At 42.8% G+C, this 27582-nt stretch overlaps 1 protein-coding gene across 2 annotated transcripts; it reads left to right on the top strand.

Annotated features, from left to right (window-relative positions):
* Positions 1-279: 279 nt before the first annotated feature.
* TAL1 (TAL bHLH transcription factor 1, erythroid differentiation factor) lies at positions 280-26909 on the top strand. Of its 2 annotated transcripts, none has more exons than XM_086952396.1 (5): positions 280-444; positions 6473-6952; positions 15130-15230; positions 17019-18130; positions 26219-26909. In XM_086952396.1, exons 1-4 carry the CDS (start codon positions 422-424, stop codon positions 17435-17437), a joined length of 1023 nt encoding a protein of 340 aa, XP_086808522.1. In that variant the 5' UTR covers positions 280-421; the 3' UTR covers positions 17438-18130; positions 26219-26909. The 2 variants fall into 2 exon arrangements, with proteins under 2 accessions (XP_086808522.1, XP_086808521.1); XM_086952395.1 differs by having other exon boundaries at positions 17016-18130.
* Positions 26910-27582: the final 673 nt, after the last annotated feature.

Raw genomic sequence — 27582 nt, 5'->3', positions numbered from 1 at the left:
CCCATGGAGAGGAGAAGGCACCGCAGGAAAAATGGGATCTGACATTTTCCATAAATAAGCCTATAGCAAAACGTGAGTTCCGCAGGGACTTTGCCTATCTGCAACTAGAGGATGGAGTTTCCTGGTCTACGTTCTTGGGATGTGGATTCTGTAAGCAATTTCGGCCGGGATGTTACAATTTCGTTATTTTTTGCATTTATAATTTGACATCAATTGTGGAAGGCCGACTAGGTCTTCTCCGGTAAGGGAAGGGCTTTGCCTGCTTCTAAGCGCTCAAAGACATAAAACGTAAGAGCGAGAAGTGTACGGGCGGGCCCCTCTACTTCAAAGGGCGCTTGCAGGTGATGGAGCTGGGGGTGTCAAGTTCACAGCCGGGGGCGCAGTGAGGTGCTATTGGAAGCATCGGCCGTGAAGCTGTCAGATGACACCGTATTCTTCGTCCAGGCAAGTACCCTATTCTTCGAAGAAAGATTGCAAATAAGGGAGGCCATATAAGTAAGATGTGTGCATATTTGATCTTTAGCTCTTTGGTATAATGACACCAAATTTCGAGTATGTAGCGTCCCTTTATGAATTTCTATAAGGATGCATGCCAAAAACAGGATAAATGCCCCTGATGGAGAGCCCCTTATTTTATTTTTTTCTTAGCCAGTACGTGTGCAGTGTGGATATTCTCTCTTCAGTGATTTCTGGTTTCTGGTGTGTGTGTGAGATGAGATATATATATATATATATATATATATATATATATATATATATATATATATATATATATATATATATATATATATATATATATATATATATATATATATATATACACACACACACACACACACATACACACAAATATCTCCTAATCCCTATTTTTGCTTCCCTAAATGTCCAGGTATGCGCAAGTGTTGCCTAGGATATCAAGAGATACACCGTGTTTTACCTTCTTGTTTTCGTTTGTTTTTTTGTGTGGTCTTTGTCAGCATGAGTTAAGAGATGTATTGCATTTGCTTTTGACGCTCTATGATGTCTTACCTTTACATTCGAAACAACGAGTTTATGTTTGAATTTGTGGTGCAATAAAAATGTATATTTTTGTACATCTCACTCTTTCACAAACTAAAAACATCACAGGCATTTTCCTCGTTCGTTTCTTTCTTTGCAAGGTGTGTGTTTATTTGCAGATGTATTCATAGTGCTTAATGTTATGAAAAAAATCAAGCACCGAACGTTGCTTTATTCTCCCATATTCCTAAAAATACTCTGAAGGCAATGAGACGCTCAAAATGTCCACATACGAATCCGCGATACTTCACATAACAGACGAACTGACTCGATCGCGTACATTTTCCTTAAGATAAAAAAATCGGGTTATGATACCAGGTTTGCAGTAGTGGTGTCTGTTTTGACCATGGCATGTTACAGTTTCATTTATTCCGTTAATTGCTTCGTGCGTCACTGGGCATTCCTTCTCAGTGCAGAATGCAGATTTCCCGTGTCCATAGGCACAGTGAAGGGCCTCCCATTGGACACTGTAAATATCAGGAGTGCTTCTAACTAAACGGTTTCCTTTGAGCTACGACTGTGGACACACGTGTGCTAATTTTACTGAGTGAAGCGTGTAACCAGACCTTGTTTTCTGAAAAATGCAAGGCAAATATGTTCATATTTTTTCGATCCTCATTTTTAGGAATAATTTAACTTGGCCACTTTTTGCATTTTTATCAATTTTTAGGGTGTTGTGCACGTGACAGCTCCGCGTGCGCCACGTGGTTAGAGACCGGGGCCTTTGGGCGCCTCGCCATCTCCAGTCGTGAGGCGCAGGGAGGCCTTTTTTGCATCCAGGGCGCCCATGTGTCTGGCAGTTTGAGACTAGCGCCTCGGAAGGTGGTGGCGCTGGATAGACGGAAAGATATAATATTGGCGACTTTTCTCCAGACGTCACAGACCTCCTTCCCAAATACCCTTAGCGTCTTTCAACTGGCCACACCCAATGCGTGGTAGCTTTTAGGCTGTTAAACATTCCACTTGCCCAGTTATAAATGGTTTCTTCTATATCCCGCTGCATGAATATGGATTGTTTTCACATTGCCTCAGGTTGGAAAACCAGGATTTTTTTGTGTATAAAGAATAATGCTACGCGAAGCGAATAGACCCCTAAGGACATCCTTAACCAGTTTTAAGATAGAACTAGAATCCTGTGAGCTTTTCTCGATAGATGTCCAAAGGGCAAACAGGAATGGAATTCGCACAAGGACGGCGAAAGAGACCCTTAGCAACAAAATATATATATATATATATATATATATATATATATATATATATATATATATATATATATATATATATATATATATATATATATATATATATACACACACACACATAAACACACACCCCTCCTCCTCCTCCTCCTCTTGAGCGACAGACTCCGTAAATATAACCCTAAAAATAAAACTTATGGGAGGAGCCATGGTGTCCTGACATTGAAAACAATTAGTGGCCGCTTGACCAAAGCAATTATGGATACATGAGTATTCTTGCAGGGGTACTCCTTTACGCACCCTTACATTCCTTTCTGGATCAACTCCATGATTCCAACTCCTAATAAAAAAGAAAGCAAGATGGGCACAGTTGTGTTAGTATCCCCTTACTATTTGCATTTCTGTTTTGGGGCCAATTCACATAAATGTGTAAGACTACCTGGAAGTGTATTATAGGAGCATGACTGCAGTACTCCGCTGACACAGAGTAATGTTTGACACACTATTTTCACAAACTATATTTAACCTGCTACAGGCAGCCTTGTAACCTGGTGGAAATTCCAGTGGACCAGTTATACATTTTGCTCATGACCCAGGTGCTCATGTTTTTGGGGGTGTTCGCTGAGCTACTTGAAGCAAGGTCGGTTACAAATCTGTGTCAATTTGTGTTTCTAGGTTTCAGTTGTACTTTCTATCGATAATCTCTTGTTTTTTTTAATGAAATTAAATAGTCACAAACCCAAATTGTGTACCGTTACCGCATAATAGACTTAATAGCATTTGTAACTGGTGAACTGGTGTTTACGGCGTGGGCGTTGTTGCGTCACATGAAGCCCAGCCTGTCAATGGCAGCGGGTGCACGTTGAGCGTAACCTGCGCGTCCGCGTGTATTCTTTGAGCCAAAGTGACGCTTGCTATGGTTTGTGCATCAGCCGCACGCGCGCCTTTGCGTGCTTGCGCGCGCGTCTATGGCCTGGGAGAGACCGAGGATGCCCTGGACTCGTTCTCGGCGCTGCCACGGACGCGGCGGCCGGAGGGCGCACGGCAGCGGATCTCCAGGGTTTTGGTCAAACCTCCGAGGCTTTTGATTTAGGTTCAGTGAAAACAATAACGCACACAATTGGCGGATGTGCACAGTCATTCCATTATTTGCAGAGCGATGCACGGTTGTTTTACTGTATTTTTTTGTTGGGGGAAGAGTATCTATCTGTCCCCCAATGGGGAGGCCCGAGGTAGTGACGAGTAGGAATTGAAGGTACAGTGTATGTAATGTTAGTAGTAAGTACTGCTTTTCGAATGTTTTACTCGCGGCGTCTGTCTGTACTCCCATCACTAGACAGCATTACACACCCACCCCTGTCCCAGCCACCCCCGGGCCCTTCGTCTTTTTGGTTACCGACCCTTCCTTGTACAAACTCAGATTAGCAGCATTCGCACCCCACACTGTGCATTACCCGCGTCAGTGATGGGTAACCTACTGTGCAGCTGTGATATCCGCCAGTGTTAGCGGTCATTAACAAATCAATAATGCACTGTTTACAGTATTCCTTTTGTCAACGTTTTGATTAAGGTGAATTATGACATCGGGGACTTCGACCGTATTTTTTGTCAAGTTGTAATGTTGAGCTAATATTTAGTGGAGGAGACAGAGTAGATGAAATAAAAACTAGATAAATAAACCGACCGACAGAAAGGCAGATAGACTGATGGGCAGGTACATTACTAGACGGGCTGATCGATAGACTGACAGATGAATATACTGTAAGATTGGTAGATAGGTATATGTGGACGGACGGACGGAGGCCCCGTAGGATGGATGGATAGGGTCCCTTTAACCACGAAGTGCACATTTCAATAGTTCAGCTTTTGCCACATTGTGCGATCCATTTCCGCACATGTAATATGCTAATCGCTACATGAATAATTGGCATACAGTGCTGTGTTCTAACTGTAAGGGGAAAGGGTTTCTGGGCGCCATGTGCTTCGTTGAGAATTCTGGAGGGTGATGAGAGAGTACAAGGGCAGAAGGTACAGGTTACAATGCAGACTCTTGCTGTTAACCCCTGGCAATTGCACGCTGAAAGTCGGCAGCCTCGCCTCTGCTTTTATGTGCAATTCTGAACACACGTGGTATTGCCTGCACAGTTAATAACTGTAACATATTCCTCAATTCATTATGCAAACAGGTTAAATGATCACGAAAAAGAGACTGTGCCTACACAGCAAAACATAACTATACGTCCGCCGTACACTACCGGTAATCTGACACTACATTATAAAACCTGTGTGGGGGCATGGTATCCCACGCCTTTACTCATACCTGCCGTCCTGCGCGCTTGTCTGATTGGTTCAATGGAAGCAGACCACAATCACGACTCCCAGAATTCACCCTCAGTACAAATAAAGCCCAGGCTTGGGGACATAGTGCTGTGACGACATGGAGTGAGGTTGGACGCCCAAACAAGTGCTGGCTAAAATAAGCACGAGGCATAACATTACATAGCATTACGTTGCACGGTGTACTACGGGAAAACAGCAAGGTACAACATAAGCATAACACAACACAGCAGCAGGGCATAGCATAGAATAGAGTACTGCAAAACGGCCTACTGTCGCATAGCATAAACACCACAGCAACGCATAAAATACCAAAGCACGACAAAAGAACATAGGGCAGTATAACACAGAAAAAAACAGCATAACATAGCAAAAGTGAACACAACAACAAACCACAATTTAGCATAACACAATAACAGGCAGCAAAATAAATTGTAGGATATTTAACACAACAGCAAACACAACACCGCGCAAGCTCTAAGATAGCATCGCCAAACATACGATACTTTAGCGTGAAATAAGCTTAATACTACCTCCCAGTACACGCTTACCCACGTGCACCAGAGCATAATTTAAGACAACATAACCCGGCAAAGCAAAACATGGCTGCTTTCTAGCAGTCCCAGCTGTCCCTGGGGGATATGCGTTCACTTTCCTTCCTTTAGTGGGCGTACTCGGAAGCGGCTAAGGGAAACGGGCGCCCAGAAGCCTTTGCATAAAGACATTTGTGTTTTGGGGACTTGGTGAAATAAACTGACTTGGATCCTATATCAAATAGTGGACATTGTTATCGAAAAAGGCCCGCTTCAGAAGACTGCGGGTAAATCATTAGAATGTTTCAGGAAACGGGGTGCAGGTCACAGGTGTGCTCTCCCTTATACCACATTCATAGCGCTTTGATCATGTCGTCACCAGTATACCGCACACCCCATAAAAAATGCCTAACAGAGTGATACTTCTGAAAGGGATGAAAGGCTGAGATGGACTCATCTGACTCGCTCTTTCATCCGTCTCCTTATTTCGTGCTTTTCGTGCAGGAACCACACACATCGCCGCAGCGGGAGCTCAGCCTAGGATGTGACCAATTGCGTTCCTCATAGAAAAAAACAAGTGGGCTATTTCTTAATTTCAATATTTTTGTTAAATTTTAATCTCTTGCCATCGCGCACATATGGGATTCCTTTACTTAGCTAAAATGCCCTCTAATATTGGCTGTTAAACACACACTAAACATGTGAAAAAAACAACCACGCGTTACTGCGCAAATAAACACACAAAACACTCTTGTATTATGTCATAGATTTAATTTTGAAACACAGGTGCAATAAATAAACGCAGTTCTGCCGAATAAGGCGTTATACGTTGTAGCGCGTTAGACGATGCAGCCGGGTTCATCTCGACATCCCTGTTAGTAGCTCCGACAGCGCATTTATTTCAAATAGTTATAAGGCGCTTGCCATGGAGGTATGCGCTCTTTGCAGCTCGCATCACTGCATACTTTGCATATGACAACACACAGTGTCGTGCGAGAGAGTGAAATGTTAAATACACATATTTCATAGGTAAGGTACTACAAACCCATGATGAAAAGCTCTAGCTAGATACGTGCCCAGGACGTAGCGCTAAAGACAGCGCGAGACGTTCCCAGTCGTGACAGCTGCGGATCCACATGTCACTTTGTTATTGCTGCGGTCTCTGTGGTTTGCTCTCCACGGTGTGGGCACATTCATTTCGACTTGTTTTCTCCGACTGCCTGTCCTCATCTCGTGTTAAAGTATGTTTTCCCCTGTCGGATGCACTGAAAATCTGCTCCCTGGCTGTTTTGTTCTCGGAGATATTTGCACTGAACGTGTATGTTTTTGTTTTCCCCTTTTTAGGATGATGGAGAAGGTGAAAAGTGAAGCTCGGGATGTCACGTCCCCTGGTCACGATCCTTCCGAGAGGAGAGCGGAAAGCACGAGTGCTCTGGGGGCGGGGGCAGCCGACGAGAGACAGGGAGGAGCTCCCCGGTCCCCGGGGAGCAGCGGAGGCGTCCTGATGAATGGCGGCTCCGAGGAGGCGGGCACCCCGCGCTCCCCCGCCCGGGCCGTGCCTGTGATCGAGCTGGTGCGGAGGGGGGGCGCTCAGCCTATAAGAGCTCGAGAGACGGGGGTAGGAGGCATGCAGAGAGTGCAGACCACCGAGCTGTGCAGACCCCCGATCCCGCTGCCCTTGAGCAACCTGCCTGCTCCCCCCGCAGAGCCCCCCGCCGAAGCCCGCATGGTGCAGCTGAGCCCCCCCGTAGCGTCCCCTCTGCAGGCAGCCGCCAGAGTCAACATGCTGTACAACCTGAGCCAGCCGCTGCCCACGGGCAACAGGTCAGTGCAAAGCCCTTCCTTCCTTCCTTCCTTCCTTCCTTCCTTCCTTCCTTCCTTCCTTCCTTCCTTCCTTCCTTCCTTCCTTCCTTCCTTCCTTCCTTCCTTCCTTCCTTCCTTCCTTCCTTCCTTCCTTCCTTCCTTCCTTCCTTCCTTCCTTCCTTCCTTCCTTCCTTCCTTCCTTCCTTCCTTCCCTCCCTCCCTCCCTCCCTCCCTCCCTCCCTATTACCCTTCTCTCACCTACTCTCCTCAAACTCACCTGCTCCTTCCTCCACCTCTTTTTTCTAGCGCCACCCTCTAGCCCTCCTCCCCTCACTCCACCCTCGTGCCATTCGCAAAAAACCCTCTCCCACTTTCGATCTAAACCTCCGTTCACCGCCCCCATCCACGCGCTACCCCGCCCACCAATCCTCCCCGTAACACCCTTCCTTGTATCCGTATATTCTGCCCTCTAATTCAAGTGCCCTCCTCTGCCTTCCCGTGAACCCACCACCCTCGCCTCTTCCTTTCCATGCATCTCTACCCTCGTTCCCATCCATCAACCATGCCTCTCGCCAAACCTTCCCTCTCCTGAACCCCCAGCCGCATCCTCTCTCGGTGCGATGCCACAGGTTGTTCTCTTCGTCCACCGCCCTGCTCTGCCCACCCGCCCCTGTTCACCCACAGCCTGCTTGCATTTACCCTTCATTACTGATACACCCCACAATCCTTTCTTTCGACTAACTGTAGGTGTCTCCCGGCGCAGTTTCTTTCCTGCTGCCTTTATTTTCTTGTTATTCTATTTCATAATATTCTGTCTTCTTTAACTATGCAAGTAATTGTGTGGGTGGTGTGTAGTGGGTAGCAGCGGCAGGTACACGCAGGCGTTTGTGTGGGTGGTGTTTTGTGGGTGGCAGGGACTAGTAAACACAAGGGCTTGCATGGGTGATGTGTATTGGGCAACAGCCACAGGTACATGCAAGCCTTTGCATGGGTGATGTGTAGTGGGTGGCAAGGACTAGTAACGCAAGGGCTTGTGTAGGTGGTGTATAGTGGGTAGGGTTGTAAGGGCAGGTATACGCGAGGGCCTGCGTGGGTGTTGTATAGTGGGTAACAGTGACAGGCATGCACAAGGGATTGCGTGGATGGTGTGTAGTGGGTAAGTAGGGACAGGTGCATGCATGAGCTTGTGTGGTTGGTGTGTAGTGGATAGCAGGGACAGGTGCCATATGGGTTTGTGTGGTTGGTGTGTAGTGGATAGCAGGGACAGGTGCATTCATGGGCTTGCGTGGTTGGTGTGTAGTGGATAGCAGGGACAGGTGCATTCATGAGCTTGTGTGGTTGGTGTGTAGTGGACAGCAGGGACAGGTGCATTCATGAGCTTGTGTGGTTGGTGTGTAGTGGATAGCAGGGACAGGTGCATTCATGGGCTTGCGTGGTTGGTGTGTAGTGGATAGCAGGGACAGGTGCCATATGGGTTTGTGTGGTTGGTGTGTAGTGGATAGCAGGGACAGGTGCATTCATGGGCTTGCGTGGTTGGTGTGTAGTGGATAGCAGGGACAGGTGCATTCATGGGCTTGTGTGGTTGGTGTGTAGTGGACAGCAGGGACAGGTGCATTCATGAGCTTGTGTGGTTGGTGTGTAGTGGATAGCAGGGACAGGTGCATTCATGGGCTTGTGTGGTTGGTGTGTAGTGGACAGCAGGGACAGGTGCCATATGGGCTTGTGTGGTCGGTGTGTAGTGGATAGCAGGGACAGGTGCATTCATGGGCTTGTGTGGTTGGTGTGTAGTGGACAGCAGGGACAGGTGCCATATGGGCTTGTGTGGTTGTTGTGTAGTGGATAGCAGGGACAGGTGCCATATGGGCTTGTGTGGTTGGTGTGTAGTGGATAGCATGGACAGGTGCATTCATGGGCTTGCGTGGTTGGTGTGTAGTGGATAGCATGGACAGGTGCATTCACAGGCTTGTGTGGTTGGTGTGTAGTGGATAGCATGGACAGGTGCATTCACGGGCTTGTGTGGTTGGTGTGTAGTGGATAGCAGGGACAGGTGCATTCATGGGCTTGCGTGGTTGGTGTGTAGTGGATAGCATGAACAGGTGCATTCATGGGCTGGCGTGGTTGGTGTGTAGTGGATAGCATGGACAGGTGCATTCACGGGCTTGCATGGTTGGTGTGTAGTGGATAGCATGGACAGGTGCATTCATGGGCTTGTGTGGTTGGTGTGTAGTGGATAGCATGGACAGGTGCATTCATGGGCTTGGGTGGTTGGTGTGTAGTGGATAGCATGGACAGGTGCATTCACGGGCTTGTGTGGTTGGTGTGTAGTGGATAGCAGGGACAGGTGCATTCATGGGCTTGCGTGGTTGGTGTGTAGTGGATAGCATGGACAGGTGCATTCACGGGCTTGTGTGGTTGGTGTGTAGTGGATAGCAGGGACAGGTGCATTCATGGGCTTGTGTGGTTGGTGTGTAGTGGATAGCAGGGACAGGTGCATTCACAGCTTGTGTGGTTGGTGTGTAGTGGATAGCAGGGACAGGTGCCATATGGGCTTGTGTGGTTGGTGTGTAGTGGATAGCAGGGACAGGTGCCATATGGGCTTGTGTGGTTGGTGTGTAGTGGATAGCAGGGACAGGTGCATTCATGGGCTTGTGTGGTTGGTGTGTAGAGGATAGCAGGGACAGGTGCATTCACGGGCTTGTGTGGTTGGTGTGTAGTGGATAGCAGGGACAGGTGTATTCATGGGCTTGTGTGGTTGGTGTCTAGTGGATAGCAGGGACAGGTGCATTCACTGGCTTGTGTGGTTGGTGTCTAGTGGATAGCAGGGACAGGTGCATTCACGGGCTTGTGTGGTTGGTGTGTAGTGGATAGCAGGGACAGGTGCATTCATGGGCTTGCCTGGATGTAGGGGGTAATAGGGACAGGTATACGCAAGTGGTTGTGTGGTGGTGTATAGTAGGTAGCAGAGACAGGTATGCAAGGGCTTGCGTGGTTGGTGTGTACTGGGTAGTAGGGGCAGCGTGGCAGGCAGACACAAGGGCTCGGGTGGGTGGTGTGCACTGGATAGTGGAGGAAGGTAGATGCAAGGGCTTGCAGAGGTGGTGTATACTGGGTAGCAGGGACATTTACATCCTTCTCGATTGCCTGTCATTACTGAAACAGCGGAAACGGTGGCTACGACCCGTGTTCCTAAAATATGCAATAAGCTCTAGGGCGCAGGCAGCTAACTTATTAACTGAAATGCCCACCATTGATATTGCAATTGCTCTTGGGAAATACATAAAAATAGTACTGAGTGATTTAAGAAACCAGGAATAATATGTAGGACTGTATGTATTTTAATTTAATGAAATTATTCTAGAATAAGGGAAAGGAATGGGTTTTAATCACAAATGCAAAATGTTATCTTAAATGCAATTTTATTGTCGTTGGCAAAGAAGAATGGCATGTAAGAGTTTTAACCTATATTGGATTAATTTTAATTTTATAATGTTTTAAACGACTTTATGTGAATATTTTAATCTTGTGATACTGCCTCTTGCACCTGTTTAAAGACTAAGGTCATAATAAACTTACCTTTTGACTTTGACATTTACATGCATGGGGCTGTGTGGGTGGCGTGTAGTGGTAGAAGAGACGCGTACATGCAAGGGTTTGTGGGTGGTGTATACTGGGTAGAAGAGACGTGTAATGTCAGGGTTTGCGTTGGTGGTGTGCAGTGGGTAACAGGGATCTAGCTCATATTGAGATGCTTCAGCCAGCCTGGTGAGTGGGTGTGCCGGGGGGCGGGGCAGAGAGAAGTCTAGGTGTTGCATTCATATCCAGTGTAAATGTATTTAAGTTTTCTTCCTTTAACCTGCAACCGTGCTGCTTTTCAGAACAATAAATGGTACACGTGAGAATAGCAGGGGCCATTTGTTTAGCACGTGCTGTGCTATGCAGACGTCAGCAGCGCGTGTTGCTACAGAGTGCACCAACTCTAGAAGGGTCGGGGTCTTGGTCTGTGCTTTTCAAGTAACAGACATTTTCCAGCTGATGTATTATCCAGCCGAGCCGGCTCGTCGCCACATTTCGGCTTAAAGAACACGCCAATACTTTAGTGTGCATGATCTAGTCCGACTCCCGCGACGGCCAGGGGAGTGCTAGAAACGGTGCGCCGGGTGCAGTGGCACCGGGTGAAGGGGCGTGACGGGTCCAGTGTATCACAATTCTAGCTATTTTTTGTAACTGCTAAAAAAGGGGTGGTGGGCCTGTTTCCTTTCTGCACTCCCTATAGGCGAGGGTGCAGGGACTGACCATGGACACGCAGATTGTATGGTCACTGTGTTATCTGAAGTTCCCCATGTGGGTTAGCAGGCGGTTTGCACATACACAGGGCTTACGATGACAAATGCGGGGTCTCTGAGATGGGTATGGCCTATGTAGTTAGGGACTTTGGCTTAAACACAAACTACACTTTTGTGATTCCTGTAGAGAAGTGTGGCTCAATGGTTAGAGCGGAAGACCCTGATGCAGGAGTCTGGCCGGGACCAGGGTTCAATTCCCGTCTCGGCGGGTCTCGGGCTCAATTTCCTCAGACCTGATAATTCTCGCCTTGGTGCCTATTCTAATCATGAGCCCCACTCTGCACCTCTGGGCAATAGCTTGCTTAATCTCTACAACGGCCCCAACAATGCTGAGGATGCCTGACCTCACCTTGGGGGTGCCCAGGAGTGGACGCCTCACAGGGAAAAGGCCAGGAAGTGTTCCTCGGCGGTATCTGTACAAGCACGGATATGCCTACGGGTAGTCGTGCGCTATATAAGTGTGTAATTATCCTTTATTATTATTATCCATAGGGTGCGGCCCAACCAGTATTTTGGTTCCTTTGAGCTACAACATTGCATCCACACATACATAACACAACAACTGACGTCCACATAAAAACACCCAGGACTATTGGCTTTGTCAGTAGGTGTTAGCTGTTTAAGATAAGTGGGTAGTAATCATTTTCTTGTAAATAATATTAAAAATGTTTCAGTTCTGAAATTGTGACACTGTAAATTGAACACTGCTGAGGCCTGTGGAAGGGGCGGTGGTCTTCAGAGTTTCTCAATCACTCACGATATGTTCATTCTGTGCTAGTCATGCACACACTTTTTCTCTCCACATCTCGTCTATCTACATATCTTAAATCTGACCCCTTTCCTCTTCAGAATCCTGTTTTCACTCTCTCCTGAATGCTGTTCCTTCCATCTGCTTCACTCCATCACCCCCCCAACACACAGCGCACCCAGTCGCCCATAAGCATTGCATATTCTTTTATTCTCGCATTGTCAATATTTTGACAACTGTGTACCTTCTTCACAAACATTTAAACAGAATCAAAACTGCAACCGGAATGCAAGACCATTGTTGTATGCGATGTGCAGAGAGGCCACAGATTGGATGGCCATGTATTCTGAATCCCTTTTTGCCCCATTGACTCTGAAAACCTCTTGCTGCCTTCAGCCTCAGCTCTAGACCTCTAAATTGTGGCCTTCATCAGCACTCATGGGTAACTCAGTTCAAAGTATGCACTATACAAGAGTAATATACTACACAATTTTTTTTTACAGAAAGACAACATTCTGGGAACAAAATACAAAAAGACAACATCTAGGAAATAGCTAACACTCATAGGAAATGCAGGATTAAGTAAAACATATGAAATACAAACAGTAACTAAATCGCTAACGTGGATTAATTTAACATTTCTTACATTCATTGTTCGCATATTGATCTGTGTTTTTGCAAGTAACGTTAGGGACATGAACATGGAGCCTGATAGAGAACCCTTTCAATGTTTGTTTTTAATTACTGCCTGGTCTGAGACCCGGATGGAGCTGGCACAGTTAAAGCCCTGCCCAGACATGCCATGGTACTCCTCACGGTCATCAATCACCATAGCCCAGTATGAACACATGACCTGAATTCCTTCCTACTTAGATACAAGTTGAACTGGGAATTCTGCCGCACTACCTTCCTGACATATAGGGTACCTGCTATATTAGCGTAAACGGTATTACCAGCCTATGGATTTATTATAGATTATACAAGACTTTTCTGCCCATATTTTGGTTGTAACATTGACCGTTCACAAGCAAAAAAAACACAATAGAATGGAATATGTCCTGTAGTATTTACTTTTGGTTAAGGTTAATTGATTCATCTCATCTTTCACACTTTTTGTTTTTGTCCGTGGGTCGCCCATGGTGACTTGGGCTTGTCCCTTGCTCAGCGTGTCAAACGGTTTCTCAAGTTGCACCTCACTGATGAGACCCCCTGTTCACACACTGAACACATGTGCTCTGGCAGTTTGGGCTGGACTGCCCTCTGGCATAGTTAAGGTTGGTTCCGGTCCAGAATGACACAGCGAGCAACAAAACGACTGGATGGAATATGACCCAGAGTAATTATTAGTATTTGAGAAAAATTCCAGCATTCCAGACATCACTTTGTGTTTGTCTATATTGCTTTAACTTAGTACCTTAAATAGAATATTGCCAAATAGGTTTGTTATCACATGCACAACTAATCCGACCAAAATACCATAAAGGTCCCTCTTGTTAACTTTAACACACCAGAACACCAGACTCGAATAAATACATGATAGCATGTAATGAGGTAAATACGTGGAACGTTTGAGGGTAGGGGGCATAGAGATGTGACCTATCAAACATGCCTTACCTGGACCATTGATCACAGATGGGCTGCATACTTTCAAACAGATATACAGGCACGAGAGATTGTCATAAAATGGCTACCAAGTGGCAGCCATCTTTAAGTGGAAGGGAACTACATCACGGGTGGGGGTTGGAAGAAACACGAGGATGCTAAGAACCATTTTTCACTAAATGAATAAAACATCTCTGTCAAAGTGTCAGGGACAAAACAATCCTAAATTATTTCAAAACAGATGCATAAAGGAGCACTGGTACTAAAATAAAGAGTACATCAGACGACCGGGTATATGTTGTGGGGTGAAAATAGCACGCAGGAAGAATTTTACCTATGGAAACAGGAAGACGCATTAGGCAAACGGGAAGTCGGTTTGTGGGATGAGTTATTAGGGGCACGGGAAGACAGTGTTGGGTTGCAGCAGCCCCTACCAGCTGGCATGCACATAGGCACACGCATGCAAACTCCCACTTGCAGATGTTTGTGAAAAGAATTGTAAAGTACAACACTGTAAAAACCAATTTATAATAAGCAATAATTTAACATACACCCCATTTATACTTAAAAAAAAACAATTCTTTATTAGTTTTGATAACAAGAAAGTAACAAGCAAATGCCACACAGTATTGCAAGAAAGTCGACATTGCTACATATCAATGTACACGTCTGCTGTCCATGTCCTATGATTGGCAGCTAATCACAGTGAACCGCGCTGTAACAGCCATGGCGACTGAAGTATTATAGTGGCGGGCGACCGTACAACGGGCTTAGAAGAACAGGAGCTTTACAAAACCTACAATCTATAAGAGGTAGCATGACAATGGCGTGGAGTCTCTTGCGCCTATAAAGGGGCTGGGCGCGCGGACGTGGGAAGGAGGAAAACAAGGGGCTGCGCGTGCGGACGTGGGAAGGAGGAAAACAAGGGGCTGCGCGTGCGGACGTAGGAAGGAGGAAAACTAAACTGAGGGGGTTCCAGATGGAAGGGTCTCTTGATGTTTGTGTGAATGGGTCAAGTGTCGGTAATGATTGCCACCTGCATGTATTCGCAGCGATTTCTCAGAGTCGTACCCCTGCAAAGGGTGGGGTGGGGTGGGGAGGGGGCACGAGGCAGCATTGCTAAGGGCAGTAAAGAAATTCGCTTCAGGTGTCTCCAAGGGTCGGGTGCTGCAGCAATCGTCTGTGGCGACCTGCCATCAGATTTAGCTCCCACCCAACATCCAGTTTATACTTAAAGAGCAGAAGAGAAATAAAGGTCATTCCTTAGAATATCAATAATAAAAAAACACCGATTGAAAAAGACAAACAAACGTTACAGATTCTGTAGTATTATTATATGGGGAGACAGTAATACTCATGGAGATGTTTCCGGACTTTGCTTTATCACATGGCTTACCTCACTGCTGATGTACACTTGCGAACAAAAGTGACTGATGCTGCTGTTGAAATGTTTAGAAGCGTTTTTACCAATACTAACCATCCAATGTTTTTGTGTGTCGATGCAGTGTGTACTACGAAGACGCGGACCCTTTCCCAATATTCAATAACAACACCAGGGTGAAGCGAAGGTCCGGGCCCTATGAACTCGAGGTTGTCACTGAAGGAGGTATGGAGGACATGCTTGTCATTTCTTATTATTGTCATTCACTTTTGTATAGCACACATCCTGCCATGAATATGTGTTGCTGCTCAGTAGTGCACAACTAGTTCTTAATTTGTAGTGAGGAGCAGAAAGCTTGCTTGCTTATGCCACGAATACTGCAGGTGGACACACGATAATGCGTCTTCTTGAACGTCAGTCAAGTGAATTACTGATTATTGCCATCAAGGAATAATAATACACGCCCAATTTCCTTTAAAAAATGTCCAGTTTCTCAAGAGATACACTCGACTGTACTCATGCTGAATATTTTATAAGAACTAGCTTGCGTGCTATATTCACTGATTGTTGCTCATGTTCCTTCAATTATACCTAATTTATTGACTACTTATTGTGTCCCAAGTGTGTCCCAAGACCTATCAGACACTTCCATAAGAACATTTCAATAAAGAGGTGTGGCTTATCACACTGTCATGTTTTTCAGCTACATTAACACTTTATTGCGCATATTTCTTTTTGTCTCTGATGCTGGGCCCCAGTCTGATACAATTTGATTATGTAGATAATGTACACAAATTATTCTCCGTGATCTGAATAATCCTATCTGGTTACTACTGTGATATTTTTAATTAATGTGATTCCCAGTGTAGGTGATAATGGTGGTATCATGAAAAATGTCCATGAAAATAATTTATTACTAAAATCCTAAATTTTATCATCTAAAAATTCAGGTTAATCAATTTCTCTTAGCAAAATGGCAGGCAACTGACTGAAGATTGTTATAACTTTACTGACTGACTACTTTGTTGCACGAAGCAAGTGATTCTCTGACTATATGCCCATTAGAGACAACTTTGAAATAGTTGCTACAATTCAGTTCTCTTCATTTTCTTATTATGGCTACGTTTTTAATGTGCCTTCTCACTTGTGTATTGATTTCTAAAGAAATTAGCAAATCTGCACTTGACTTTTTTTGTGAATGCTTGATTAGCTAATTTCTTGTGAAATGCAGAAGTCCCATAATTGAGATTTATGCACTTCCAAGTGTGTGGATGTGGAGCATGCACAATACCTTCTATCGTGTTTTAAATGGGCTTGTGTTGATTGTCCATATGTGCAAACTAAGCACTAACCCTCTAAGATTCTCCATGCATCTTCACATGTGTCTCAGGCCAAATAAAATGAAAGCCAGCAAAAGAAACCATTATTCTGGGCCAACAAAATACAATAACTCATATCGGGAGATGTGTAGAGGAAGTCTGGAGTGTGCTATTCTGCTTTGACCTAGTGCCCTAATATTGGGGCTGCAACACAAACAGCCATTCCAAAAGCCGTACACCAATGTTCCATGTAAATTGAGTACATTTCAATGAATTCTCTCTTCATATGAGCATCTTAAACATTTTTTTTTGGCTTGACCAGATCTTCCCAACAGCAAATTTGGCGAAAAATCTCAGATCTAACTTTTAGATCTTCTGATTTCTTTCAGAGGACAATTCAGTGAACATTGTCTTTGAGCGTGGCATCTCCTATAGTGCCCGGGAGCATATCTTCAGAAATATGACCTAATAGGATCTAAAACGTATGTTTCCTTTTCATGATTAAAGTATATTCTTAACTTTTGAAAGAAAAATCATAAACAAAATGACTGATGACGTGCTGATTAAATTCCATGTAAATTAAAAAAACATGACATCCATATACTTTCATAGCTATTCACTACAACACGAAAAACCACTGAGGCTTTATTTAGCATTACTTCTCTCAAAATATGATTATTTCTTTCTTCAGTAGGTCCTCATACAAAAGTGGTTCGACGAATTTTTACCAACAGCCGTGAACGATGGAGGCAGCAGAATGTGAATGGTGCTTTTGCAGAGCTCCGTAAGCTGATACCTACTCACCCTCCGGACAAGAAGCTCAGTAAGAATGAAATCCTACGTTTAGCCATGAAGTACATCAATTTTCTGGCCAAACTACTTAATGATCAAGAAGAGGAAGGTGGGCAGAGAGGCAGAGTAAGCAAGGACACAGGTTCAATCCAAGATGAACTTCTTCAAAACATGATGTCCCCAAATTCCAGCTGTGGAAGCTCCCTAGATGGAGAGGGGAGCCCAGACAGTTTTGCAGAGGACCACGAACCACTGGACTCAAAACATTCAAGGGGGCTTCATCAAGCCATCCATCCTGTTGAGGGCAGTGGGCAACGATGACGTCCTCAAGAACTAATCAGAGATACACATGTAATACCACTGGAGCTATGAGTCTGCAACTCCTCAGATATATGTGTACTGGGCTAGCCTCCCTCCTGAAAACAATAGTATCTGTGCTTCGTTTTGCCTTCCAATATTTTCATGAGAAAAGCAAAAGAAACATCTTCTGGTGGCCCAAACATGCGTTCGTTAGAAAAGACAATACATATGGAATTATATCCGCTTTGGAACTGTAATGAACAACTACAAAGGTTGTACCTTTGTGTATGACATTCGGTAAAGCAAAAAAAAAAAAACAATAATATCACTGGTACCTTTTACTACACAAGAGGACATTTCTTGGTGACCGTAGGTTCAGAGAATGCTAAAAAGCCATGCTTTTGATGCGCCTCACTCTATCATCTGCATTTGAGTTGGGTGATGAATCTTGAACCTTTTTTAATATTGTTTCACATTTATGGAAAATTAATATGCAACTTTTGCGTTGGGAGTTATGGCAATATGACCAAAGAAATGTGAACTTTGGTTAACATTTGGAGAACAAAATTCCTTTTCCAACAAAGGACATTGTTTCCTAATTTAAGACTTTGTAAAGCACATGGATCAAAACAGTTTAAATTGTTCAAAGTGCTGAAACATGATCTGGAATTGATTCCCCTTGGTAAATGTCATGTTGCTTTGAGTGAACAAAAGGTACATCTGTTTTCCTTTTTGTCAAAACAGTCCTTTCATTTCAACTTGTGTTGAAGTTCTGTAGTGGCTAAACTGGATTAAGGAGCAGTGTGAAGTACCAATGTTTGCTTAGAATTGGCTTCTAAGGTGTAAGGTAGAATGGAAAATTCATTGTAAATAAGATTTATAGCTTTATTTGAGCTATCTGCTATGCGTTGTATAGTTTTCCATGTCAATTGTAATGAATGTTTCACAGGCATCCATTTTCATCATTATCACACAATTGAAGTCACCCTCAGGTGGATCTCCTTACAGCTACTTTTAAACCTATCCCACTAAGTCGAAACTTTGAAATTTTTCAAGCAATAACCCCATAAACCAGTAGAGTCTTAATAAAAGGCATTGTAGGACCTAGAGTTGGTTTAGGGTTTCCGAGGAGATACCACAGGCCCTGAACATTACACCCGACCTCTACTGCCTTATCTGTAGATGTCCAGAACATCTTTGAAATATGATTGAGAGTCCTCTGAGCAAATTCTTACAAGTTCTGTTTGACTCAGTGCAAGTTTTGAAGGGTGTACTCTGTGAAGTCTGGTGTAACTATGAAATGCTCTGGACATCTCCTAAAATGACAGCGAATCCCATTGAGTCAGGCACACAATGTGTAAAGGCTATGTCAACAATGTAAGGACATCTGTCTGATTGAGTTACCTCCTGCAGTCCAGTGTTGAATGTGATATTTTGTAATTGATCAAGGTAGCTTCCACCCTAGAGATACTAAGATGGAGTAGGAAGGATAGAAAAAACATTCAAACAGGGCTTCTCATTATTGGATGGAAAAGGACGAAGAGAATTCCTAGTCTTTCAGTCTTGATGGTGCACTAATCCTAAATGAGGTGGTAACTCAAATTTGCACTGCAATGGGATTACAACTAGGGATCACTTTTTTCCAACTTGTCACAAATCGTATGGGCATAAAGTTCACATTCAAAGTTCACACGCCTCATAGGGTAGAATATAATTTAAGGAGTGTGTTAACAATTCTAATTTCATAACTAGGTATATTTTAACAGTCCATAAAGCCAGTTTCATCACAGAGGTCTCCATTTAACTGCTTTGGAAGACGCTGACAAAGTGAGTGGCAAGACATGACAAATATATATTTAAGCTATTTTTGCACTTAATCAGTAGCACATTCGAGATTCAAAATGTTCTTTCCATGCTGACCCTACTCGCTAGTCTGCTACAGAATTTTTTTAACTACATTTTTAAAAGCAGAGTTTTATTTTGCCTTTTTAAAATGTCACCTGCCCCATTAGTTACAGGTAGAAACAAAATGGAGGAATATTGTCATTGACACTCATAGAATCATGTGCAGCCATTGATGCAGTAATTAGCATGGAATTCAAGTACTACAAATTATCCTGTGTGGAAGTGGAATCATTTAGTATGAGGGCTAATAATGACACAGTTTGTCAAAAATACTCCAGCTTTGACCCAGTATACCTTCGACATGGCCAATATGTAGGTGGTACATATGATGGTACATATATATATATATATATATAATTATGTATATATAAGATAATTTGAGAGCTATATCTTCCATATATCAATGACATCGAGTTTTATTTTTCAGCTTTGTATATAAGCAGCTATGTTTTTGTGTTTATCAAATATCAACCCCTATTCCCATTGGTGGAGCTCTTTGGTCCTTTGGTCTTCCTGGGTGTTCTCAACTTCTCATTTGGGGCTGTGCGATAACTTTTGGAAATGTTTGCAGACTGCCGGCATGCCTCTTAAGAAGGTCTCACTGTACATGCATGGTGTCTAGATCAGACCAGGCTGTTGAAACTAAAGCAGACTGAAGAAACTAGCCTCTCTTGGACGTTGATGTCACTTCATCTGAAATGCCAGGGGATGGCAAGTGACATAACACAATGGTTGATCTGCTGATGACATAATCGAGTTGGCCTTCTTTCTTGCCCTTTGCTGCAGATGAGGCTCCAAGGGAAAGTGGTGGAAATTCCAGAAAGTAAAGTTTCTAAAGCCCGTTTTTCTTTCACCTGCTTCTGTCAAAGCTTGTGTGGAAAGGGCTAGCAAAAGCAGAGCGAGTTGTAGCAAAGAGCAGGTCCGAAGGGCTTCCTCTATTTGACATCTATGACCTTGGTATAATAACTGTGGGAATGTTCCTCTTTCCTGGGGTGCATCAATGGTTTAAGCCCCTTTACTAAATGTGTGCCATGCTCTATGGCGATTGAAAATATTTTGACAAAGGGCAATGTTATCAGTGTGGATACAGAGGAAAACACCTTGCGGACACCTTGACTCACTAATTTGCAGTTATTTGTTTTGTTACCTTAATCTTGTGTAAGCAAAACTTTATAGTCTGTAAATTGAGTGGTAGGCAAAGGCTTTACCACCATTCACAAAGGCACGTAAATATTCAAACTGTTGAATAAAAACACAGCAATGTCAAAAGCAGGCAAGGAGTTCAGATAAGAAATTATGGTATGTTCCACCAATATTTTGTTCTTTTTCTGTGTATATCGTTTATTTGTGGTTTTTATGAAGCATCTCTTTCCTTACTGAAACACAGTATACACATACACTTGGTCGTAATGCACAACAACTGCATACGCGGGTGAAGGGTATCATATTTAATAATTATATCACCTGCTATAACACAATCTGAACAGAGGTACCGTACTTTGATTTGTAGACAGTTGAGGTTCTCCTTTAGGCCGTATGCTCTGCTGCGTGCCTGTGGAGCTATCCTCTGTGCTTTCCCAAGCATTTTCCTTTATTTTAAATTGTGTATGTTTTATGTTTTGCATTTTTACATTACCATGCTGTCCGTACACAACGAGTACAGTAAATAATATGATGCAGGGCCTTCATTTTAGCAACCATTCATCTATTAGATCCTCCCAGGTAATTGGGGGGAAAAGGCGTCAGGACAAAAGCACACACACCTTACTCTGCCAATGGGTTTTCAGGAATGATTGAGTGCTTAAGGTTCCTATCCCAAATTTGCCTTTTATTTGAAGTGATGTAGCAGTGGCAATTCCAATCATCTTTGAATATGGAGGTTGGTAGATGGGATACTGGTTAAAAATGTGATGGCTATGCCATCCTCTGTGTCACAAGTGCCATGGGCTACAACTCACTTGTAATACAACCAGTGAGACATCCGCAATGTTTGTCAGATTATTCTGTCGACCAAACTCTTAATAAGGTCTTTAGTATTCCAGCTTGTTAAGTTTGTAGTTAATACACATCAAGTTTAAATACATTAAGAGTCGGTTAAACATCTGGATTCAATTCTTGATACATTCAGTGATCCTGTGAAAGTCATGTTATCCCCCTTTATCTCAATTACCATACAGTGAACCTAGTGAAACTAGCAGCACCAAAATATAAGTGCTCATAAATATGGCCCCTTCATAGCAGCTATTGTCAAGATCAATGGAGCAAAAGAAGATGGTGGACAACATCTTACAAATCTGAGTAAACTGCATGCCTGTATATCTCTATTTGTAATATTGGCCAATTAGAGAATTGCACAGAAGTTAGTTTCAACAATGATATTGTTTCTCACCGAGGGTTTTCAAATGACATCAAACACGACAAAAGCAAACCAAAAGTGTAAATGTCATACCAAATACTGAGGTAGAAATCTTAATTTTGTTGATACTTAACAATATGCCATTTTACGTTTTTTGTGTCTCCTGCCCCACTGTAATAGCAAGTGCTGCTCTCTTGGAAATTGATATGAAGGGGCGAGAAGAGGTATAGAGGAACCAACAAAGGGCGAATCGGGGAAGCTATGATATAGAGCTGCGGGTATAGTGGCGTCACTTTACCACGTTGAATGTTGAGTGCAGTGACGTTACAGCTTAACAGCAGCTGCCACAAAAAGTCTGTTTTATGTAATGCCTTCCTATGGAAGTCATGTACAACCGTACACCTATTTTTTTTATACACTTCTATGAAAATCAGAGTGCACAAAGACACGAGGGAAAATGTTCTTTTGAAACTAAATATATATTTTAGTGCCAAAATAATAGAAAGGTACAACTATAACATTCGATCCTAATGAGATTCCCATTACCGAAACTTATAAAATGTTTACAATATATATATATACATATAAAACCATGCTTATTGGAGATTTGAATGGTACATTCTGTATTTTTGACCCCGCCATCCTACTTGCTGTACGTCTTGATGTATCTATGACACCACAATAATTGTTTCAACAGCACTTTCAGTTTATATTGTACTGTACAGTAAGTGGAAATGTTTGTTTCTGCATTTTTTGCAGAAGTTAAGTAACCAGACCTGGTACATTTATCTTTGTAAAGCCATTTAGGCAAACAGTGGATGTGCTATCTAAAACACATTTTGTTGTAATATACATATATAATGTTATATCAAGGATATTTCTAAATAAAGTTTTACAAGTGTGTAAAAAAGGGCAACATCTTTGAGTGGTACAAAATTTGTGCTTTTTATTTCCTGTGAAAGAAGATGATTGGATAAAGGGTTGTTTGCATGCTATGGCCAAGGGCTTGGAAGACGTATACTTGATTTATAGATCTTGAAATCACTCAATTGACACAACCCTTCTTCCCCTGCCAATCAGCAATTCCCACAACCCCCATATCTTCAGAAAAATTCGAATTCACCAGCCTCGCCCTTCCTCTCCAACTTTCTGAAGCACATTCTTGCAAGCACCTCGAAGCAATTAAGTTATGATTTGTGTGCTACATACATATACATCCATGGCCATCAGTGTGTTATTTTAAGATTATAGTTAGTAATCTCCTCCTGATGAATGCATCCTTTCAAAGCTTGAATCTAAATTAAACCTAACTGGTCCTCCAGCATAAATATCAGCTAGTGTCATCCTCAGTATCTTTTCTGGGCCCTGACATTTGGACTGCTTCTTAGATAATGATGTATTGCTTGAATGAGCTAAGCCCTGATTCACTTCTATTTTTAGAGAAATCATCAGATTTGAGAGGGTGGGATGACAAGGGGTTTCTGTTTGGGTACACATATTAAATACAAGTACAAATGTGTTCTTATGCAGAGTTTGACCTATTTTATCAATATGCCCAGGTCCCTTGAGGACGATCACTCTGAAATGCTGACACATGGTTTACACTTATTCAGACATGATTCCTCAACTGACGCTGATGTAAATAAAAGTGAGTGTACAAAACAGTCACAACTGTCTAAAACAATGATGAAAGAGTTATGATATGTACATAGAGAGCATTTAAAATATTTCATCACAAACAGTACTGGCTGCTACTGGGAAGTAGCGGTGAGACGGCCGTGCGTACAAAAACCCCAAAAAGTGGGAAGGGGGGGGGGGGGGGGGAGAAAAAAATATATGTTTCCGGTGGCCGGCTCTCCTCCCTCCTCGTCTATGACGCAGACAGGAAGTGGAAGCACCCAAGCTCCCTCCCCTAAGCCAATCACAATGCTGCCATGCTTGCTCTGTGCTTCAGCACTCAGACGGGGAATTGAGCCTGGGCATGTTCCTCACCAGGCTGCGTAATGCAGCTTGGTGGGAAACATGCAAAGTGTGCATGGCAGTTTGGCCAGCCCAAGACGACCAGACAAACAGTTATACCAATTTTAGAGTGTGCTCTAGACTCCACACCCTGCTCTTCAGCCGACACAGCCCCACCCGCACCTTTACAGCACACAACAAAAGTGAAAAATAAAATGATAACATTGTTATTATAATTGTATTCTCTTGTGGGGCAACGCTCCTCCGCCTTAGCAAAGGAGCCGCCATTGATCACATCTACAGACAACCTAATGAACTACCATTATCTGTGAGCAATTTTGAGCCTACAAAGGCAATGCAGCATTGTATGAAGAAGAGAGGTAATGCATTCGCACGACTTCTTTCAAAGCAGATTTCCCAAAAATATGTTACAGTTTCCAGTCTAAGTCTTCATCTTTAGTCATCATTCTCAAACCCTTGTTATTTCTGGGTGATAGTTCCACCCTAGGGAATAGCATTATCATGGTGTTATGTTTTTTTCTTGATATGGTATCACCTGCCGCTCTGAATCTCTGGGCTGTAGGTTATGTAGCAACATTGCTCATCTCCTCCTGTTTTGAGCAGCAAAGCTCAGAGTATTGCTTCTCCCGTATCAAATTTTGGGCTGTTTCACATCGCAAAGTTTGCCTTGGGAAAACCATCAGATATATTTACTTTTGGTTTATTAGTTAATTAAAACGATAAACATTAAAAGAAGATGCATGCATCAAACAGTTTTAAAAAGAACTGTTCAATCAAAATTTAAAAACAAGATACAGGACACCAAGTTAAACATAGAAATAAGAAGCTTTAAGCCTATTCCTAGAGAAACCTCCACTGGCACCTCCCCGAGCGTTCTCCCCTATAAAAGCAGCAATACCCAGAGCATAACCGTATATCCTATAAAGTGCAAAAGCAAAGTAGTATAATCCTCTGAGGAGCCTCCCCCTGACCTACCTGAAATAAGTTTTGGATAAACCCCCATAAAAGCAGCGAACGTTGAAAATTCTTCATCATAAACACCTATCTATCGTTTTTTCAAGGTGCATAATACATGGCAAAGATTGTGGTGCATACTAAGGTTCAAAGAGGGGCCATTCCCCTCCAGGTTCCATCCAGCAAATGTGTCAAAAGTTCGATCACAGATTTGATGGGCACATGTAACAGGTTTAAACGGATTGGGCTAACCATTCACTTCAAATATAGAGACATAAGAAGGTTTTGCCAAAATGAGACCAATCGATTGACATCAGATAGAGCCAGAGGGCCCGATTCACAGAATGAACTTAAGACTCAATCCTAAACTTACTACTGTTTTGGTATTTACAGATTGCACTTACTACTTTTGGTATTCACAGAATGAACTTACTACTTTTGGCATTCACAGAATGCACTTACTACTTTTGGTATTCACAGAAGGAACTTACTCATTTCGGTATTCACAGAAGTTTGGACTCCTAACTTTAGGACTCCTAAATGCCTTCTGTGAATACCGAAAGTCGTAAAATTAGGATTTTTCTCAATTTAGGAGTAGTAAAGTTAGGACTACTAACTTTAGGACTCCTAAATGCCTTCTGTGAATACCGAAAGTCTTAAAATTAGGATTTTTCTCAATTTAGTAGTAGTAAAGTTACTACTACTAAATTGAGACAAATCCTAATTTTAGGCCTTTCGGTATTCACAGAAGGCATTTAGAAGTCCTAAAGTTAGGAGTCCTAACTTTACTACTACTAAATTGAGAAAAATCCTAATTTTAAGACTTTCGGTATTCACAGAAGGCATTTAGGAGTCCTAAAGTTAGTAGTCCTAACTTTACTACTACTAAATTGAGAAAAATCCTAATTTTAAGACTTTCGGTATTCACAGAAGGCATTTAGGAGTCCTAAAGTTAGGAGTCCTAACTTCTGTGAATACCGAAATGAGTAAGTTCATTCTGTGAATACCAAAAGTAGTAAGTGCATTCTGTGAATGCTAAATGTAGTAAGTTCATTCTGTGAATACCAAAACAGTAGGAAGTTTAGGATTGAGTCTTAAGTTCATTCTGTGAATCGGGCCCAGAGTGCTTATCCCTGAATATGCTGAAGACACCATATTAAATTCTCTCCCCTGTCATAACGAGGCACTTGCGCTCGTTATGCACTTGGGGCCTCATTTATGAGGCCCCTTGCGTCATCGGAACATCACTTTTGGTGACGTTCCGTGGAGCAGAAGCCTGCATCATATTTATCAGGCAGCACTATGCCACTTTTTTTTGGCTTAATGCCGCCTAATGAATATCAGTCCCTTTAACACATTATTCTGCGTTAAAGGGGCGTTCAATGGGTGTTGCTGGCAGCGTTCCCAGCAACATCCATTGCCTTTTGACACTGCCCCAGATTTACGAGAAATCATAAACAAAATGACTGATGACGTACTGATTAAATTCCATGTAAATTAAAAAAATGACATCCATATATTTTCATAGCTATTCACTACAACATGAAAAAACACTAAGGCTTTATTTAGCATTGCTTCTCTGAAAATATGATTTTTTCTTTCTTCAGTAGGTCCCCATACAAAAGTGGTTCGACGAAGTTTTACCAACAGCCGTGAACGATGGAGGCAGCAGAATGTGAATGGTGCTTTTGCAGAGCTCCGTAAGCTGATACCTACTCACCCTCCGGACAAGAAGCTCAGTAAGAATGAAATCCTACGTTTAACCATGAAGTACATCAATTTTCTGGCCAAACTACTTAATGATCAAGAAGAGGAAGGTGGGCAGAGAGGCAGAGTCAGCAAAGACACAGGTTCAATCCAAGATGAACTTCTTCAAAACACGATGTCCCCAAATTCCAGCTGTGGAAGCTCCCTAGATGGAGAGGGGAGCCCAGACAGTTTTACAGAGGACCACGAACCACTGGACTCAAAACATTCAAGCCATCCATCCTGTTGAGGGCAATGGGCAACGATGACTTCCTCAAGAACTAATCAGAGATGCACATGGGATAACACTGGAGATATGAGTCTGCAACTCCTCAGATATATGTGTACTGGGCTAGCCTCCCTCTTGAAAACAATAATATGTGTGCTTCGTTTTGCCTTCCAAAATTTTCATGAGAAAAGCAAAAGAAACATGTTCTGGTGGCCCAAACACGCATTCGTTAGAAAAGACAATGCATATGGAATTATATCCGCTTAGGAACTGTAATGAACAACTACGAAAGTTGTACCTTTGTGTATGACATTCGGTAAAGCAAAAAAAAAAAAACAATAATATCACTGGTACGTTTTACTACACAAAGAGGACATTTCTTGTTGACCGAAGGTTCAGAGAATGCTAAAATTCATGCATTTGATGCTCCTCACTCTATCATCTGCGTTTGAGTTGGGTGATGAACCTTTAACCTTTTTTAATATTGTTTCACATTTATGGAAAATTAATATGCAACTTTTTTGTTGGGAGTTATGGCAATATGACCAAAGAAATGTGAACTTTGGTTAACATTTAGAAAGCAAAATTCCTTTTCCAACAAAGGACATTGTTTCCTAATTTAAGACTTTGTAAAGCACATGGATCAACACAGTTTAAAATGTTCAAAGTGCTGAAACGTGATCTGGAATTGATGCCCCTTGGTAAATGTCATGTTGCTTTGGGTGAACAAAAAGAACATTTGTTTTCCTTTTTGTCAAAACAGTCCTTTCATTTCAACTTGTGTTGAAGTTCTGTAGTGACTAAACTGGATTAAGGAGCAGTGTGAAGTACCAATGTTTGCTTAGAATTGGCTTCTAAGGTATAAGGTAGAATGGCAAATTCATTGTAAATAAGATTAATAGCTTTATTTGAGTTATCTGCTATGCGTTGTATAGTTATCCATGTCAATTGTAATGAATATTTCACAGGCATCCATTTTGATCATAATCACAAAAT

The sequence above is a fragment of the Lissotriton vulgaris genome, chromosome 1_1 (assembly GCF_964263255.1).
Source record: "Lissotriton vulgaris chromosome 1_1, aLisVul1.2, whole genome shotgun sequence".
NCBI lineage: Eukaryota > Metazoa > Chordata > Amphibia > Caudata > Salamandridae > Lissotriton > Lissotriton vulgaris.
Note: the sequence above shows the minus strand (reverse complement) of the source record. Positions and strands in the feature narration are given on the sequence as shown.